The sequence below is a fragment of the Euleptes europaea genome, chromosome 1 (genome assembly GCF_029931775.1).
Source record: "Euleptes europaea isolate rEulEur1 chromosome 1, rEulEur1.hap1, whole genome shotgun sequence".
Classification (NCBI taxonomy): Eukaryota; Metazoa; Chordata; class Lepidosauria; order Squamata; family Sphaerodactylidae; genus Euleptes; species Euleptes europaea.
In genome coordinates, this window is record NC_079312.1 from 14,220,041 (window position 1) to 14,237,288 (window position 17,248).

General features: G+C 45.5%; 2 protein-coding genes across 2 annotated transcripts in view; one reads left to right on the forward strand and one right to left on the reverse strand.

Moving 5' to 3' along the window:
- Nucleotides 1-6,869, reverse strand: LOC130493695 (myb/SANT-like DNA-binding domain-containing protein 7). The gene is made up of 2 exons (XM_056867397.1): nt 6,431-6,869; nt 1-356 (listed from the first exon to the last, which is right to left on the reverse strand). Exons 1-2 carry the CDS (start codon nt 6,867-6,869, stop codon nt 1-3), a joined length of 795 nt encoding a protein of 264 aa, XP_056723375.1.
- Nucleotides 6,868-17,248, forward strand: part of LOC130493711 (zinc finger protein 436-like) — a 25,328-nt gene continuing 14,947 nt past the window's right edge. Inside the window, exons 1-3 of the mRNA XM_056867398.1 lie at nt 6,868-7,111; nt 9,531-9,604; nt 14,079-14,205. Of these exons, the coding sequence (XP_056723376.1) occupies nt 6,868-7,111; nt 9,531-9,604; nt 14,079-14,205 (445 nt within the window). The remainder of the gene's footprint in view (nt 7,112-9,530; nt 9,605-14,078; nt 14,206-17,248) is intronic.

The following is a 17,248-nucleotide window of genomic DNA, read 5'->3' on the forward strand; positions in this document are numbered from 1 at the left end:
CTACAGGTCTAGCCGAGACACTCTGCGTCCCACACATGATCGCTTTTTGGGCACAGGAGCAGGCAGACAGGTGCCACTGACATGACCAGCAGCAGATGAAGTTCCCACTGAGTTATTAAGGGCATTCACTGGCTCACTGGCAATGCTTCTGCTCTGCGATGTCTCTTTCGCAATCGCCTCCTCAGGACACCGTCTGTACCCTTCAAGGATATCATGATGTTTGTTGGGGCTGGCACTCTGGGGTATCATCTGCTGGGTCACATCTGTTAGCCCCGCAAGTTGCCTTTTCCGGTTTCTGGTGTTGGCCAGACGTCGCTCCGGAGACAGCTCAGCAACCTCACGTTCATTCTCTTGCTCTGTAAGAACATGAAAGGAAATGAGTGTTTCTGTATTGCCTGTGACACCTTTCACAGACTGAGAAAATTTTAGCCATACCATGCCAGACATACCATGCCAGGCCTATTTATTTGGCTTGTATCCTGCCCTCAATCAGGCAGGGCGAAAGGCGGCTAGCAACATCATTAATACCACAATGATATACAATATATAAAATTTAAATCACTGCAGAGACCACTGTAATCTGAAGAACCAGTCAGGACCGCCAAATTGATTTGTTCACAGCATAAAAGGAGGGCGGGGAGGGAGGCCTGCTTTGTCGACAACTGTAGGCCTGGCAGAATATCTCCATTTTACAGGCCCTGTGGAATTCTGTTAAGATCCCGCAGGGCCCTGGTCTCATTGGAGAGGGAATTCCACCAGCTGGGGCCAGAACTGAGAAAGCCCTGTCCCTAGTCAAGGACAGCCAGACACTCTTCAGGACAGGTAACACTAATAAGTTGTTGTTAGCTGAGCGTAGTGCTTTCTGGGGGGCATATCGGGAGAGATGGTCCTACAGATATGAAGGTCCCAGACCGTGTAAGGCTTTAAAGGTTAAAACCAGCACCATGAACTTGATCCGGTTCCATCCGGAGCCAGAGCAGATGATGGAGCACTGGCCGAATATGGGGTCCTCTGCGGGGTCCCAGTAAGGACCCTCGCTGCGGCATTCAGTACCAGCTGGAGTTTCCAGATCAGTCTCTAGGGCAGCCCTATGTAGAGCGACTTACAGTAATCTTGCCTGGAGGTTACCGTCGTATGGATCACTGTGGCTAGGTTGGGGCGGAATAAGTATATGTATGGGAAGGGAAAGTAGGAAGAAGAGTCGTTTTTTATATGCCAACTTTCTCTACCACTTAAGGCAGAATCGAACCGGCTTACAATCACCTTCCCCTCCCCACAACAGACACCCTGTGAGGTAGGTGGTGCTGAGAGTGTGAGACTAGCCCAAGGTCACCCAACTGGCTTTGTGTGTAGGAGCGGGGAAACCAATCCAGTTCACCAGATTAGCCTCCACTGCCCATGTGGAGGAGTGGGGAATCAAACCTGGTTCTCCAGATCAGAGACCACCGCTCTTAACCACTACACCACACTGGCTCTCATCCCTGACACCAAACAGTGCAAAAATGAGATGATTGTACAGAACAGCCCCAAACACCCATGGAGCAGCTGGGAAGAACTCTTCCCTACCCCCACACTGAACGGGCAAAGAAGAATGCCGACAAATGCACATAATAGAAGGTGGCGCCCTGTGGAATTTCCTGAGGTATCCACAGAGAACTATGGATCTGGGAAATAATACATAGATCAACCAGAAATGTCACATGCAGCACGCCCCCAGCTTCGTGTTGGGCGCATATTGTTGAAGATCCTGACTACTTGCTGTACATTGGTTCTCACACAGAACATGCTTCCGTGGAAAAAGTACTTACCACCCTGCTCCTTATTTTCTGGTGATTTGTGGCCTCCAGCTGATTCTCCCGGGTGACCTTGCTCTCCAGAAGATGGACCACCTCCTGTCATGGAGAACAAACATAAGCCATCCAGTGAAAGGCAGTGAGACGAGGATAGTGAGCGTGCTTGTTGACAAACAATTCCCCACTCCTCCACATGAGCAGCAGATGCTAATCTGGTGAGCCGGGTTGGTTTCCCCACTCCTACACATGAAACCAGCTGAGAGACCTTGGGCTAGTCAGAGCTCTCTTAGAGCTCCCTCAGCCCCACCTACTTCACAGGGTGTCTGTTGTGGGGAGGGGAAGGTAATTGTAAGCCAGTTTGATTCTTCCGTAAGTGATAAAGTCAGCATATAAAAACCATCTCTTCTTTCCAGCATGCCTTCCCCCCCAAAGAAGCTAGACACCCACATCCCAGGCATGCTTCAAAGCAGCAAAATTCCAGTCACTCTGCCCCCACGACACACACAAACACACACATGAGCCCTTCCAGGTATCCTTTATAGGTCTGTCTGAGCACCAAGGGAAGGAACAAATAAGTTGCCAAACCCCCACCCCAAGAAACAATTAACCTTTCTGCGACTCAGAAGTAATTATGGTCTCATTGAGGTCTTGACAACAAGATGGATTGGAGGACCCACCACTCACCAGACTGCCACCATTACCTAAGGGGGGGAACAAAGTTAGTATGTGGACAGTGAATGTCGGAGTGGTTCATCACTAATTCGATCGGCAAACTGAAAATACCCCCATTGTCCCTTGCCTGCTTCTATGGAACATAGTTAAATTGTGGAATTCCCTACCCCAGGATGTGGTGATGGCTGCCAACTTGAGAGGCCTTAAGGGGGAAGTGGACATGTTCATGGAGGATAGGGCCATCCATGGCTACTAGTCAAAACAGATACTAATCATGATGCATGCCTATTCTCTCCAGGATCAGAGGAGCATGCCGAATATATTAGGTGCTGTGGAACACAGGCGGGAGAATGCTGCTGCAGTTGTCTTGTTTGTGGGCTTCCTAGAGGCACCTGGTTGGCCACTGTGTGAACAGACTGCTGGACTTGATGGGCCTTGGTCTGATCCAGCATGGCCTTTCTTATGTTCTTAACATCTAATGTCCTTTTGGCTGATGGTGGTGACATCATGGGCGAAAAGTTCTCTGAGCCAGCCATGCACTCCTGGTTTGGCATTCTATCCTCAATGACCCACTGGAGTTTCAAACCTCTGGCAGCTCGTTTTGGTCGAATGCTTGCATCCCCTCTCACGATGCGATGCAGTTCTTTGTAAAATGGGCATGTGGCTGGCGCATTACCTGATCGATGATTGTGGGCTGTGATCTGCTTGTACTCACAAAATTTCAAAATGCCTTTGTTTTAGTGTGTCACTCCACCACAGAGTGCTTGCGCCCATGTGCTGCTATCTGCAGTGTGATGCACTCAAAAATGTCAACATTTCTATGAGTACTGCACAAAGCCTCCCACACCTTCTCCTTGCCCCAGACCAACAGGAGATCTAAAGACTCCATTTCACACCAGGACCCTCCACGCTCGCCAGCGGACTTGCAATTTCCTGCCATCATCAAAAGAAAGCCAGCCCTACAGCACCCCCATGTGGAAAATAGCGCCTCATGTCCATTTGACAAGGGGCAAACCCCTGTGTTCAAAGCTGCCACCCAGATTAACACGTTCCCATTGGTCAAGACCATTGTAACCCACTGCGATTGGCCCGTGGGTGCTCACAAGTCGATTCTGGGAAGGTTGCTTGTTTTGGGCACATGTCTCATCCACCATTTTGCATTTGGAAAAGTTTGTAATCAAAATGGATGCCCCAAACCAAAGCATAATCCACCATTAGGCACATCTGCATGGCCACTCCCCCCCAAAAAAACAACTAGAGGTCCAGTGTGCTTGTCCATTTTACTTTGCAGTCAAGCATCATCAAACTATCGGCACTTGACAATGCACTCCAATTAATTTTTTTTAGCTCAAAAAAAGGACGCTGGGTGGGGGAATGGGTTGAACTGCCTCAGAGTGCAATGGACAGGGCTATTATGAGAATTTGCAACATATTTGGCTAGGTTCCCCTTCATATTCCTATAATGACTTTGGGTATTTTGTTTTTACATGTGAGGTTAAAATTGATATGCACCGATATGCACTGCATTACCCATGGGAAAGACCAGCACCTCTCCACAAATCCCTGGCCTTTTTCTGCAGCACCGGGCAGAGTTATTGTAGTGTTCGTGCGCCCATTAACTCCAGCGTTTTATTGCTAATCTTGCCGTCAAAAAATGTAGATTAAAAAAAATAGGGGAGGAAATGGGTAGAGAAAAGAAGTGAGGAGAGACGAGCAAAACTGTAGGTGTAAAAAAGGGAATGTTGTTTGGTGGGATGGAGAAATAAAGACTGTTTGAAGAAGTTTGCATACTCAAGGACAGCTGGCTCGAAAACAGATTTTAAAAACATCGCGGTAAAAGTGCTCAGGAAAACAATGAAGGAAAAACGATGAGAAAACATTTATGAAACCAAAGAGAGAAAAAACATGAGAAATCAAAGCAATTAAACCATGAAGAATTTGACAGCATACAATGTTTTATACTGTTTAAGCGGTAAAAGCCAATGTTGGAATGTGTGTTACCTGGGTTTTCAGGCGATTCTTCAGTTATGTTTTCATTATCTTTCTCTGCATTAGCAGTCACAGTTTCTGAAGTGGGAATTTCTGAAGTATAACAGAAAGAGCATATTCTGAGGAATTTCACTGTTCTTTAAGAAACCAGCATCATAAGAGATTTCTTGGGCTCCCTACATGGTAAATTTGCCAGCTCGGTATTGGGAAATTCCTGGAGATTTGGGGGTGGAGCCTGGGGAAGGGGGATTAGGGAGGGACTTCAGTAGGGTGTAATGCCATAGAGTCCACCCTCCAAAGCAGCCATTTTCTCCAGGGGAATTGATCTTGATCCTCTGGAGATCAGTTGTAATAGCGGGAGATCTCCAAGTGCCTCCCTACTAGTGGCAACCTTACTAGTGGGAACCACTTATCCACTGACCAAGGGATCTGCCGCATGGTTATTTGCCCTGAGTTCAGTACTTTTGAGAAGCAGCTGTGTATTTTCCCCCCTGCTTCCCCATAGCATCGTGGTGCATTTGTGCACCTCTGGGGGTTTCCCCTGTTTTTTATCTGATCTTTCTAAAATCTGCTTTGCTTTGAAGTTTTGGGAAAGACCACAATAAAGCCTGGACAGTTGCTGTTTGGGTGGGAAAATTCAGGTTGCCTGGCCCACATGGCAGCCATTCCTCCCCACCCACAGTCTTTAATTGGTTTTTAAACCAGCTCTAGAATATCATTATATCGATGCCATTGTAACAATAGGTGTAGCAGGTTCTCTGAATTTCGTTTTTTAAAAAGTTCGAGCCTCTATCCCTTTTTCTTGCAACAGTATGCCTTTTCCCTTATATATAAAGTCGCACTGTGCTAAATGTTTCAGTTACTTGCATAAATTATTAGGGACAGTGGTCTATACTACTGCACAGGATCCTACTAAGTAATTTTTGTATCATTGAACGTGTCATGTTTTGTTTGCTTCAGTTCTGTTCTTAAGACTTCTGGTTGGTTCTACAACCCTAATTCCTATTTGCAGTGTCCACTGAACATCCCATCCTGTCTATAGTATTGACTCACTGTGCAAGTCAGAAAGGCGGACTACAAATAGTGTAACTAAATAAATAACTGCAAATAACTGCAAAAATAAATAACCCCCTAGAAACTCTTTTTAACTGAAACCTGATAATTCAGAGAACTTACTACAGCTGTCTTTACAACAGTATATGAATATTTTTATTTACTTGCTTTATTTAATATCCCTCCTGTCTCCCCAATCGGGACCCAAAGCAGCTTACATCATTCTCTTTGCCTCAATTTTATCCTCACAACAACCCTGTGAGGTAGGTTGGGCCCAAGATCATCAAGGAAGCTTCCATGGCAGGGGGGGATTTGAACCAGGGTCTCCCAGATCCTAGTCCACACTTTAACCACTACACTAAGCTGGCTCTAATAATATTCCAGTGATGATTAAAAAAAATTTCCCCCAAAAACGCTGTTGGCCCAGGCAAGTGGGAGTAGCCACTTCCGGGGTGGGTGGGTGGGTTGGGACAGGGAAACCTGCCATGTAGAAGCCCGGTGGCTATTGCACTTAATCTGCAGCAACACCAGCAATGGGAAAAACACCGCATCTCCTCTACGGGAGGAAGGCCTCATTCATCACTTTTTTAAGGTGGGTGGCGGGTCGAAGGGGTATCTTTTTGAATTTTATAATTTTGTAACCATGAATGTATTAATAAGTATATATAGGTACTCTTTAGTATTTTCTTTTTTAATTTTAATTTTTTTTAATTTACTTTATATTATTATTATTGTATTTGTTTGTTTTGTTTTATGTTATTTTATATATATATATATATATATATATATATATATATATATATATATATATATATATATATATATATATATATTTTAAAGGAAGGCCTCATTCTCCCAAAAAGGAAGGCAACCCACAAAACGTATTTGGGGGAAAGGGGAAAAGACACATATCGGCCACATACCTGAGGTTGCAGAACCGGAGCCCCTAAAATCGCCGGTGTTTCCGGGCAGGGGGGCGGGTGCCTCTTGTATTACGAGGTTCCCGAGCCTTGAAAAGAGCACGGGCGGTTCGATTCCGTCGCCACGCAGAACCCGGTGGAGCTCGGCGTAAAAAGGGCAAGTGATCCGGCGCTTGTAGTAATAGCTGTTGTTTGCAAACACCCTCCTGTACGCGCGCCGCAGCGCCCCGATCTTGGTCCGGCACTCCAGCGCCGAGCGCCTGAGGCCGTGGGCGGCCATCTGCGCCGCGATCCTTTCGAAGCCGTCGACGATGATCTTCGGACGGCGGGAGCCGCAGTAGACCTGCCGGATCTTCTCCCCCCAGATCGAGATCAGCGCCGCGATTTCCCTGCCTGTCCAGGAGATCCCCGGTGCTCCCGCTGGATTGCCTTGCGGTTGCATGTCGGAAAGCAACCCCGACTCTGCAGACGGCGCGGGAATTCCGGCGCGCGGCTCCAGAGAGAACGTTCCCGGGAGCACTGGCGATTGGCTGCACGTTCCCGCCTTCGCTGATTGGCCAATTCCGGCGCGCTGCTCCAGAAAGAACGTTCCCGGGAGCACTGGCGATTGGCTGCTCGTTCCCGCCTTCGCTGACTGGCCAATTCCGGCGCGCTGCTCCAGAAAGAACGTTCCCGGGAGCACTGGCGATTGGCTGCTCGTTCCCGCCTTCGCTGATTGGCCAATCCCAGCGTGCACACCCCAAAATGGGCGGAGCCATGGGAAACGGAGCCAAAATCAAAAGCGCCCTCGAGGCGCTTTGGAAGAACGCACGGAGGAAACTTCGCGTCATCTGCGGCCCGCTTGCAGTTTCCTTTGCTACGGAAATACTATGTGCATGAGAGGTTGTTCCTTGGATTTGCAGCTCTCCAGAGGCACATTTTCCCCCATCCGAATCCTCAAAACCCTGCATGGGGGCTTATATTTGAGTTCTGAGAATTTGGATGGGAAAAAATGTGCCTCTAGGGAGCGGCAAATCCAAGGCAAAACTTCCCATGCCTAATAAGATCTCCAGTGCTCTCTGATCGTCAGAAAAGCAAACCCAGAAAGCTCTGCCCCGGAACTTCCCTCTGTTTGGGGAAGAGGGCAGAATATATTTATCTATCTATAAAACACCTTGGAAAGGTGAAGAATGTTGATTTCCTTGCCCTGACTCTCTTGGCGGCTCGGTTTATCTTCAGGCTGGTTTTAGGGTTGCCAGCTTCAGAACTGGCCTTTGCTCTTGTGCCTATAAGGATAATTAGATGTGCCGGTAGGAGCAAGAGAGAATTCCAGAGGAGGAGCTGCTGTGCTCTGGTCTGTTCCCGGGGAGAAGATCGGGTTTGTGAAGGGAATCCTTTTCATTCCCATGCACCAGGCTGCTCGATGAGGCAGAAGAACAATCCGGGCTTGTGTTTTCTCCCGGTTAGTTGGCCACCCCAGTCTAGGCTGTGAAATGACCTTTCCCAGGAGGCTTAAAGTGTACCTCTCAACATTGCCCTTTTCTTCCTTGCCAAATAAGCATCTGTTGACAAAGGAGAATTACCCTTCAGTAGTTATGAGACTCTCTGAAATATCTCCTAACCCAGACCAGAGTGGTGGGAGGGTACAACAAAGATGGTGAGGGGTCTGGAGACCAAGTCCTACGAGGAAAGGTTGAAGGAGCTGGGTATGTTTAGCCTGAAGAGGAGAAGACTGAGAGGGGATATGAGAACCATCTTCCAGTACTTGAAGGGCTGTCATATAGAGGAGGGTGCCGAGTTGTTTTCTGTTGCCCAGGAAGGTCGGACCAGAACCAACGGGTTGAAATTAAATCAAAAGAGTTTCCGTCTAGACATTAGGAAGAATTTTCTAACAGTTAGAGCGGTTCCTCAGTGGAATAGGCTTCCTCGGGAGGTGGTGAGCTCTCCTTCCCTGGAGGTTTTTAAGCAGAGGCTAGATGGCCATCTGTCAGCAATGCTGATTCTGTGACCTTAGGCAGATGATGAGAGGGAGGGCACCTTGGCCATCTTCTGGGCATGGAGTAGGGGTCACTGGGGGTGTGGGGGGAGGTAGTTTGGAATTTCCTGCATTGTGCAGGGGGTTGGACTAGATGGCCCTGGTGGTACCTTCCAACTCTATGATTCTATTATTCTACTTCAGGCCACCCAACCCCACCCCTTGCTTCATCTTTTCAAGGTGCTTTATAGATTAGATAGATAAATGTATATATAAATTCAGCCCTCTTCCCCAAACAGTGAGAAATTCCGGGGCAGAGCTCTCAGGTGTTCTTCCCACATGAACACGTGAAGCTGCCTTATACTGAATCAGACCCCCTTGGTCCATCCGAGTCAGTGTCTACTCAGACCGGCAGCGGCTCTCCAGGGTCTTGCACATCACCTACTCGTAGGGTTGCCAGAGTCCCTCTTGGCAACCGGCGGGAGGTTTTAGGGGCGGAGCCTGGGGAGGACGGGGTTTGGGGAGGGGAGGGACTTCAATGCCATAGAGTCCAATTTCCAAAGCGGCCATTTTCTCCAGGGGAACTGATCTCTATCAGCAGGAGATCAGTTGTAATAGCAGGAGATCTCCAGCTAGTACCTGGAGGTTGGCAACCCTACCTACTGGCCTAGTCCGGGCCGGTTCCCAACCTTTTTTTGACCAGGGACCACTAGGACTTTTTTGTTCGGTGCAGGGACCCCAAGGTTCAAAATAAAAATTCCGAGAATTTGAAAATAAACTTTAATCATAACTGTTAGTGAAACATTAAACATAGAATAATATTTGAATATATATTTTTATAATAGAGAACTTTTAATTGAAAATATTTATTATGGGTTTATAACTTTGTTTCGCGGACCTTAATTTAGTTCTCGCGGACCCCTGGGGGTCCACGGACCCCTGGTTGGGAACCAGTTAACTGGAGATGTCGGGGGATTGAACCTGGGACCTTCTGCATGCCAAGCAGATGCTGTACCACTGAGCCACGCCCTCCTTCACTAGTTTTCCAGGAGAAGCTGGGAAGGGGTTAAGTGCACCGAGTCCTGTTTCCTAGAGTGGTCCGGAAACGGGAGCTTCTTCCCCAGACTCCCTCCCTATTGCTTTGACCAGCCTCTCTTTGCAAGGAGCTGGCCGGGCGGTGCAGATTGTCCCCGGGGGTGCAAAGGGAAGGCTGCCTGGAGCAGGTGAGTGAGAGCATGGAGGACGCTGAGAAATGGGGAGGGGGGGGGTCTGGAAGAGAGACCCCGAGGGGGGCGGGCAGAAACAGCCTTGCAGGCAGCCCAAAGCTTTGTTCCTTTTCTCCTCCCGGGGAGCCTCCAAGAATGTGTGTTTTGAGACAGCAGGGTAGACTTCCCCTGACTATGGAAGAGCCACTGATTTAGCAATTTGCAATAATCTCTTTTTCTTTCTGTAAAATGTATTGAAATGTATTAGGACAGCCTGGGAATAGCTTGTTGCTGGGCAGGATATCTCTGTGTGTCTATGTCTGTAGTAATTGGGGCAAGAGTCATGGAGGGTTACAATAAACCATAACAAGAACTGGGTGAAACTGTTACTATAGTGGAGTGCTATCAGCTGTTACCGTGTCTACTATACCATGTTACTATACTGGAGTGCTATCAGACTGTTACCATGTCTGGAGTGCTGTCAGCTTTACCCTGAATGTTGATGGGTGTCATATCTTGAATTTGGAGAAATATCCCTTCCTCAGTACAATCGGGGCTCAGAGATTTTTACTCAGTAGAGTGCTCTGGGTAGCAGCTGCTCCGAATAAATAACTGTTTTCTTGCAAACAACGGTCTTGGGTCTCCTTCTCCTCTACAAACCATTTTACCACATCAGTTTAGTGCCGTCAAGTCGCTTCCGACTCATGGCGACCCTATGAATCAAAGTCCTCCAAAATGCCCTGTCTTTGACAGCCTTGCTCAGGTCTTGCAAATTGAGGGCTGTGGCTTCCTTCCATCCTTCTTTCCTTTATTTATTTATGCAGGCATGCATAACTCGTCCTAGAGTCCACCCTCCCAAGCTGCCATTTTTTCCCCAGAGGAACTGGTCTCTGTAGCTTGGAGATTAGCTGTAATTCTGAGAGATCTCCAGGCCCCAACTGGAGACTGGCAACCCTGCATGCTCCCCTTCAATTCTTCTCCGCATCAGGACACTTTTCCCAGCCTCCTCTGTTCCCTTTTTGTGCTGACTCTCCAGCATTTCCTCAAAAGAAGGGTGTTCTAGCCCCTTAATCACCCCGAGTGACCCTTTGCTGCACTTTTCCCAGCTCTGCAATATCCTTTTGGAGATACAAGGACCAAAACTGCACACCAGATTCCAAAGGAGATTATTTACACCGTTGCTGTATAAAGGGCTCTGGCAATATTGGCCATTCAGTAGTGGTTAGAGTCTTGGACTCGGATCTGGGAGAGCCAGGGTTGAATACTCCCTCTGCCATGGAAGCTTGCTGGGTGACCTTGGGCCGGTTGCACACCTTCAGCCAGACCTACCTCACAGGCCTGTTGTGAGGATAAAGTGAAGGCAAGGAGATTGGTTTAAGCCACTCGTGGTCCCCGTTGGGTAGAATTTCCTAAAAATCCTCCGCATGGGGTTTGCCTTTTTCACTGCTGCCACACATTGAATCATGCCGTAAAAGGAATATTTGCATTCACTTGAACCTTGTCTATTCCACTCCAGAGTGAGGGAGTCTCTGCCATGTAGGGTTGCCCACTCTGAGTAGGGAATTTCCTGGAGATTTGGGGGTGGATGTTGGGGAGGTGGAAATTGGGGAAGTGAGGGAACTCGGGGGGATGTAATGCCATAGAGCAGAGGTTCCCAAATTGTGCTCTGTGGAGCACTTGGTGCTAAGTGAGAATTAGTGCTCCGTGACTCAAAGTGTTTGGGAACCTCTGCCATACAGTGCTGTATAGTAAAAAAGGTAAAGCTCCCCTGTGCAAGCACCGGGTCATTCCTGACCCATGGGGTGATGTCACATCCCGACGTTTCCTAGGCAGACTTTGTTTGTGGGGTGGTTTGCTAGTGCCTTCCCCAGTCGTCTTCCCTTTACCCCCAGCAAGCTGGGTACTCATTTCACCGACCTCAGAAGGATGGAAGGCTGAGTCAACCTTGAGCCGGCTATCTGAAACTGACTTCCATTGGGATCGAACTCAGGTCATGAACAGAGCTTTTGACTGTAGTACTGCAGCTTAACACTGTGCTCCATGGGGCTCCTGTGCTGTATAGTACAATCTCATAATTCCAGAATTGCCATTTTCTTCTCAGGGGACTGATCTCTGTTGTCTGGAGATCAGTTGTAATTCCAGGAGATCTCCAGGCACCACCTGGAGGTTGGCAATCCTAGTCTCTGGGTGATCCCTCCCTTGTTGCCATGGTCAGTACTACTTTTCCAGGAGAGGCCAGGAATGCCCCAAGCTCTGTTTTGTAGAGAGGCCCCGAAATTGCTATATATTTTTATTTCGATTTCGTTGCATTATATCTCTACTTGGATAAACACCATTTCTTGGATTGTTTAACATGTCCTATTTAATACTTATGCCTTGTGTCAGATTTCTTCCATCCTAGTCCTACTACATTATTTATTAGATGTCTCACAGCAAGCAGTCGGACCCCTCCCATTAAGGGATGCCACAAAGACCCGGGGGCCAAAGATTGGCTTAGGACAAAATGGATGCCCCTCAGAGAATTTTGGGATCCATCTTGTGTGTCAAGCCTGGGCAGGCAGGTGGTTGGCAGTGGTACTTTTCCCCTGGCCCGAGCCAAGCAGACCGTTACTTATCCTACTTGCACTCATCCTAGCAGTCAGTTAGTATTCAAGAGAATAACTCAGGCATCCTCTTGGGTCCTGACGACTCATTAAGCCTCTCCTGTCTTTTTGTCTGGGCCCCAGAAAAGCTATCCATTCTTTGTCTCTGGCTTTCCTGCCAGTTTACATCATACCGCTCCTATTTAGGCTCAAGGCTTATACTTTCTCTTTACCCAAGCTCCAATTAAGGGTTTGACCTCCTGTCTGCTTTTAGCCTAGGAACTGAGGCTTTTTTTATGCCCTGGCTGGTTTATTTTTATGCTTGGTTTTTAATTATGATCAGCTTCTTTTGTGTTATGCTTTCATTATGAGTTATTTTGTAAGCTGCCTTTAGGTCCTCTGAAGAGGCAAACTTCCACGGCAGAGTGAGGATTTGAACCTGAATCTCCGAGATCCTTGTCCAACACTCTTAACCACTAAACTACACTGGCTCTCTTGTATCAGAGCTCATAAAATATCAGAAGCACTGGGGTATAAATCTGTCAGTCAGATTTATAGACAGAACAGAAAGTTGCTGTGTGTTTGTGTATGTGCGTGGGGGTGTTAACAACAGAGGTCGGTTTAAAACAAAATCCAATCCAAAAAGTAACCAGTTCTCTCAGGGTGGGTGCGAGTCATGTCCCAAATAAAGTAAGAAACACCAAATAAAGTAAAAAACAAGATGAACAAATACAACAGGAAGCTTCAGAGATAAAGCAGAAACAATTAACATCCGTAATGGCTATTAGCACCTTTGATATGTTATCTAATTGATACCCAGAAGTGAGTATTGCCTCAGGAAAATGTATACCTGGGAAACGTTTTGAACACATGAACACATAAAGCTGCCTTATACTGAATCAGACCATTGGTCCATCAAAGTCAGTATTGTCTACTCAGACTGCAGCAGCTCTCCAGGGTCTCAGGCAGAGGTTTTTCACATCACCTACTTGCCTTGGTCTTTAAGTTGCCACTGGCCTTGAATTTGAGTATGTTAAGGCCTCCTTATTGAAGGCACTGTGGCTCAGTGGCACAGCAACTGTTTGGCATGCAGAATGTCCCAGGTTCAATCCCTGGCATCTCTAGGTAAAGAATCTGCCAGTAGGTGATGTGAAAGATCTCTGCCTGAGACCCTAGATAGCCGCTGCCAGTCTGAGAAGATAATGCTGACTTTGATGGTCCCATGGTCTAATTCAGTGTAAGGCAGCTTCATGTATTTAGGGCTCTTGTTAATTCTGGGGAATACTTTCTCTTGATTTTGCTAATAGATTCTAATTCAGCAATTTCTCCCTTTGAAATCCCTTTGTAAGAGAACTGGAGATTAGAAAGAGGGACTGCTGAATTACAACTAATAATGAAGCTGAAGAGAATGCATTCCCCTAGATTGAATAAGGATCTAGGATTCCTGTCTCGTTACCAATGCTAATTTCTCCAGCGTACCACCCCTCTGCATATCTCACCTAATCCAATCACGCCTGTTAATGTGGTTCACTTGCTTTTGACATTTACATTGCCATTGTGTGTCTAATTCACTTGTCTCTGCTTAAGGATAGATGGACTCACGTTTGAGCTGTAGCTGAAGAAGTGAGCTGTGGCTCAAGAAAGCTCATACCCTGCCAGAAATTTTGATAGTCTTTAAGGTACTGCTGGACTCTTGATCTTTTCTACTGATATTGACAGACTAACAGAGCTACCCATTGTGAATTTTAATCAGGATGGGAAGTAAAGCCAGCTCCATTTGCTGCCCTTCTGCTTACAGTGGGGGCAGCAGCTTACAAAAGGGCTTAGAATTTGGTATATTTGTATAGCATTAATTGCTTTTCCAGCCTTGCCAAACATCATCACTGTAAATTTGCATTCATCTCCTTCAGGCGCCAAGACTGCGGGAGGAGATGTCTGTTGATTTCTCCACATCAGACCTGAATCCTCCAGAGAGCCTGAAGATGGAGTTTCCTGTGGAGGTCAAGCAGGAGGGTGACGGAGAGGCCATGTTGTTGGGTAAGAGTTTGTGCGCCTCAAATGGTTGAGAGAAATTTCATTATTGGAATTTTATGGAACGTTTGTGTGTATGTAAAGTGCTGACTTAACGGTGACCCCATAGGGTTTTCAAGGCAAGAGATGTTCAGACGTGGTTTGTCATTTCCTGCCTGTGCATAGCCACCCTGGACTTCCTCGGTGATCTCCCATCCCAGAAATAACCAGGGCCCACCATATTTATTTATTTATATTTTATATTTATATCCCGCCCCTCCCCACACTCCATCAAGGCGGGTAACAACAAATCAAATGCATTTAAAAACAGAAACAATTAAAATAGTTTAAAATCCATAAAATACAAATAAGATGGCGCCCTAAATTCCCAGCAGAGCAGACTTCCGAGAACAGCAAATCCTCCATAAAGTAAACGAGGGGGACTGAGGGGAGCATACAGAAGAGGGGAGCTCTGCCCTGTGTCTGGTGGATGTCCACCAGGCCTACAACTGAAGACAGCCACCAATATCTTCTTGACTGGCCTCCCCCCTTTTTTCCCCTTGGAATATGGGAATTATATAGTTTGAAGGGGTGACACCTTACAATATATTTGGGAATTAGTGCACCATCATGTTGGTTTTTTTTTTTTTAGAGTTTTACTGTTTGATTTTATTAATGATTCTATGTACTATTCAATGTAATTTCATGTTTTAAATGTTATTCTAGGTTTTAAATGATGTTACCCACCCTGAGCCGGCTTGCTGGGGAGGGAGGGCTACAAGTCTGAAAATAAATTTAAAAAATAGAGCAGCCAGAAGTCATCAACCGGGTGCCTGGCAGAACATCTCCGCCTTGCAGGCCCTGCTGCCAAATTCTGATGCTATTTGGCTAGCCTGGACTATCCAGGTCAGGGCTGGATGATTTAACTGTCCAAAACTAGTTGCATTTATTTTTGCTAATTGTCTTGGGCAAGGTGGGATAGAAATGTTCTAAATAAGAAACGATGTGTGAATATTTATAGAAAGCCCCATTAAATGGCAGAATTCACTGCCCAAAGCTGTGGGAAGGGTCACTAATGTAGACGGTTTACTGGAAAGTATTAGCCAAATTCAAATAGGTATTGTAAGGAAGAAGCGATTGAGCAATCCACCCTTGAGAGTTTTGTCACAGGCTGCAACATATAAACAGGATTTTGGTATGAAAGTATGTCCCATTAGGCCTCATAAGGATAAAAATGTGTTATAAAGATTATGTCATTTCATAAATACCTTTGGCTGTATAAGCTCAAGGCTTACTTGCTATGCTGTAGAAGCTTAAGATTCAAGGTTCTGATAGACTAGAACACCTGTGACAGTGTTAAGCTCAAGGTTGGTAACCTGCTGTGCTATAAAAATCAAGGTCTTGATATTGTAATCATTTAAATACTACTGACCCAGCTGAAGGTCACAGCTGTGGGAGCACTCAGCTGCAGGAGCACTTATCTGACTAAGCAAATGATAGACAAGGGTCATATCCACTAACCACTGTAGATGGCAGAAGTGTATTGTATCCATTGCATCTTGCAGCTGAATAACTGATTCAGCAGATCTACAAGATAAATTGCTCTGATAAGGATTCTAAAAGGTATAAATAGAGATCTCTCTCTGACTACAGGTTAGAGAGGTTCCTGATGGTCTAAACATGCTGACCTATGGACTTCCTCCATCTATCAAAGATGTAAAACTCTGACAGCCTAGTTCTTGCGTGAATTAGGAACCTGATTCTTGCGTGAATTAGGAGTAATCATTTATTCTTGTCTCTATTTCTGGAGAACTCTTACAAAGAGAGTTATTATGCCACACAGTCTGTGTCTCTGAAGACTGATTGTCTGGAATAACTGTCTGTACAGTGCTTCATCCTGAATATGTGATGAAGGTCCTTATACTCTAAGGATTATAAGGATATGGATCTTACCATGTTTTAATATGGTGACATTGATAACTCATTTGTTCTAACAAGACTAATGTCTTCTCATAAGGTCTATGCTTTATGCAGACTTCCTGTTCTGACAGACAAGATGTAAATGCAACTTCTCTAAGAAGCCCACTAACAGAGCATATTCCAGGGATTTCTCTACACAAGGAGGAAGCACTGAATATACTCTGCAGTCAGTTCTAAGACTGAGATCTCACACAGAACTGTCTGACATATACATGCATACACAAATATGCATTACAGCCAACAATGGCTAACACATAGAATTACTCCAATTGGAATACATATAATTGGAATACATGGATGGAGATCCATGGAGCCTTAAGCTCTTAAACTGAAGTATACACAGTACTCTCTAAAGATTGGCACTGCCAGAGAGATTGTAGAATAGAGTTCTACTCTATTGTAGAATAGAGTTTATACTCTACACATAATGTTAAGCTTTACACATAACTTCAAATACTGATTAATTACAGTATAGCTCTTAGCTATACAGCAATGCTTACAGCAATGCATACTCAAAGATGGCTTTCACATAGCCTTTTATAATCTGAACATGGGCTTCAGACCCATAAACCTCCGACATATAGAGACTCTATGGTCTCATGCCTTCAGTCACAGACTGATGTAAGAGCTATAGTAACAGCTCTAACATGAAACTATGGAACCAAAGAGATCTCTCATTGCAATAACAGAATAATACTTAGAGAATACCTGAAGGAAATCTAACTATTCTAAGTGAATTTATAGAATCCTTACAGAAACTCTGCAATGACATGACTGGGTAAAGTATGTCTTATACTTAAATAATTTGAATTAGGTACTTATTCAATGCATTAACCATTATTTTACAAGATTTCTGTAAACTGTATTATTTCCTGAATGAAATATATACTTGGAAAACTCTCATATAGAGTCATAGAGATTGTTGATATTGCTAATATTGCTTGCATTCATAAAATGACATTATTGTTCCTATTGAACTAACTAATATAGTTTTTATTTCTGTAACCACTTATATGCATATACTTTATGTGAAATAAATAGTATTTTTATTTAAATATTCTTTTCATATTTTTACTGGAACAATTCAGTA

Excerpts from the sequence above, each read along its gene's own strand:
- LOC130493695 (XM_056867397.1), bottom strand. The coding sequence starts at position 6,869 with ATGCAACCGCAAGGCAATCCAGCGGGAGCACCGGGGATCTCCTGGACA. Across the intron at positions 357-6,430 it reads CTCCGGTTCTGCAACCTCAG|AGCAAGAGAATGAACGTGAG; the intron begins GTATGTGGCCGA and ends ATGTTCTTACAG.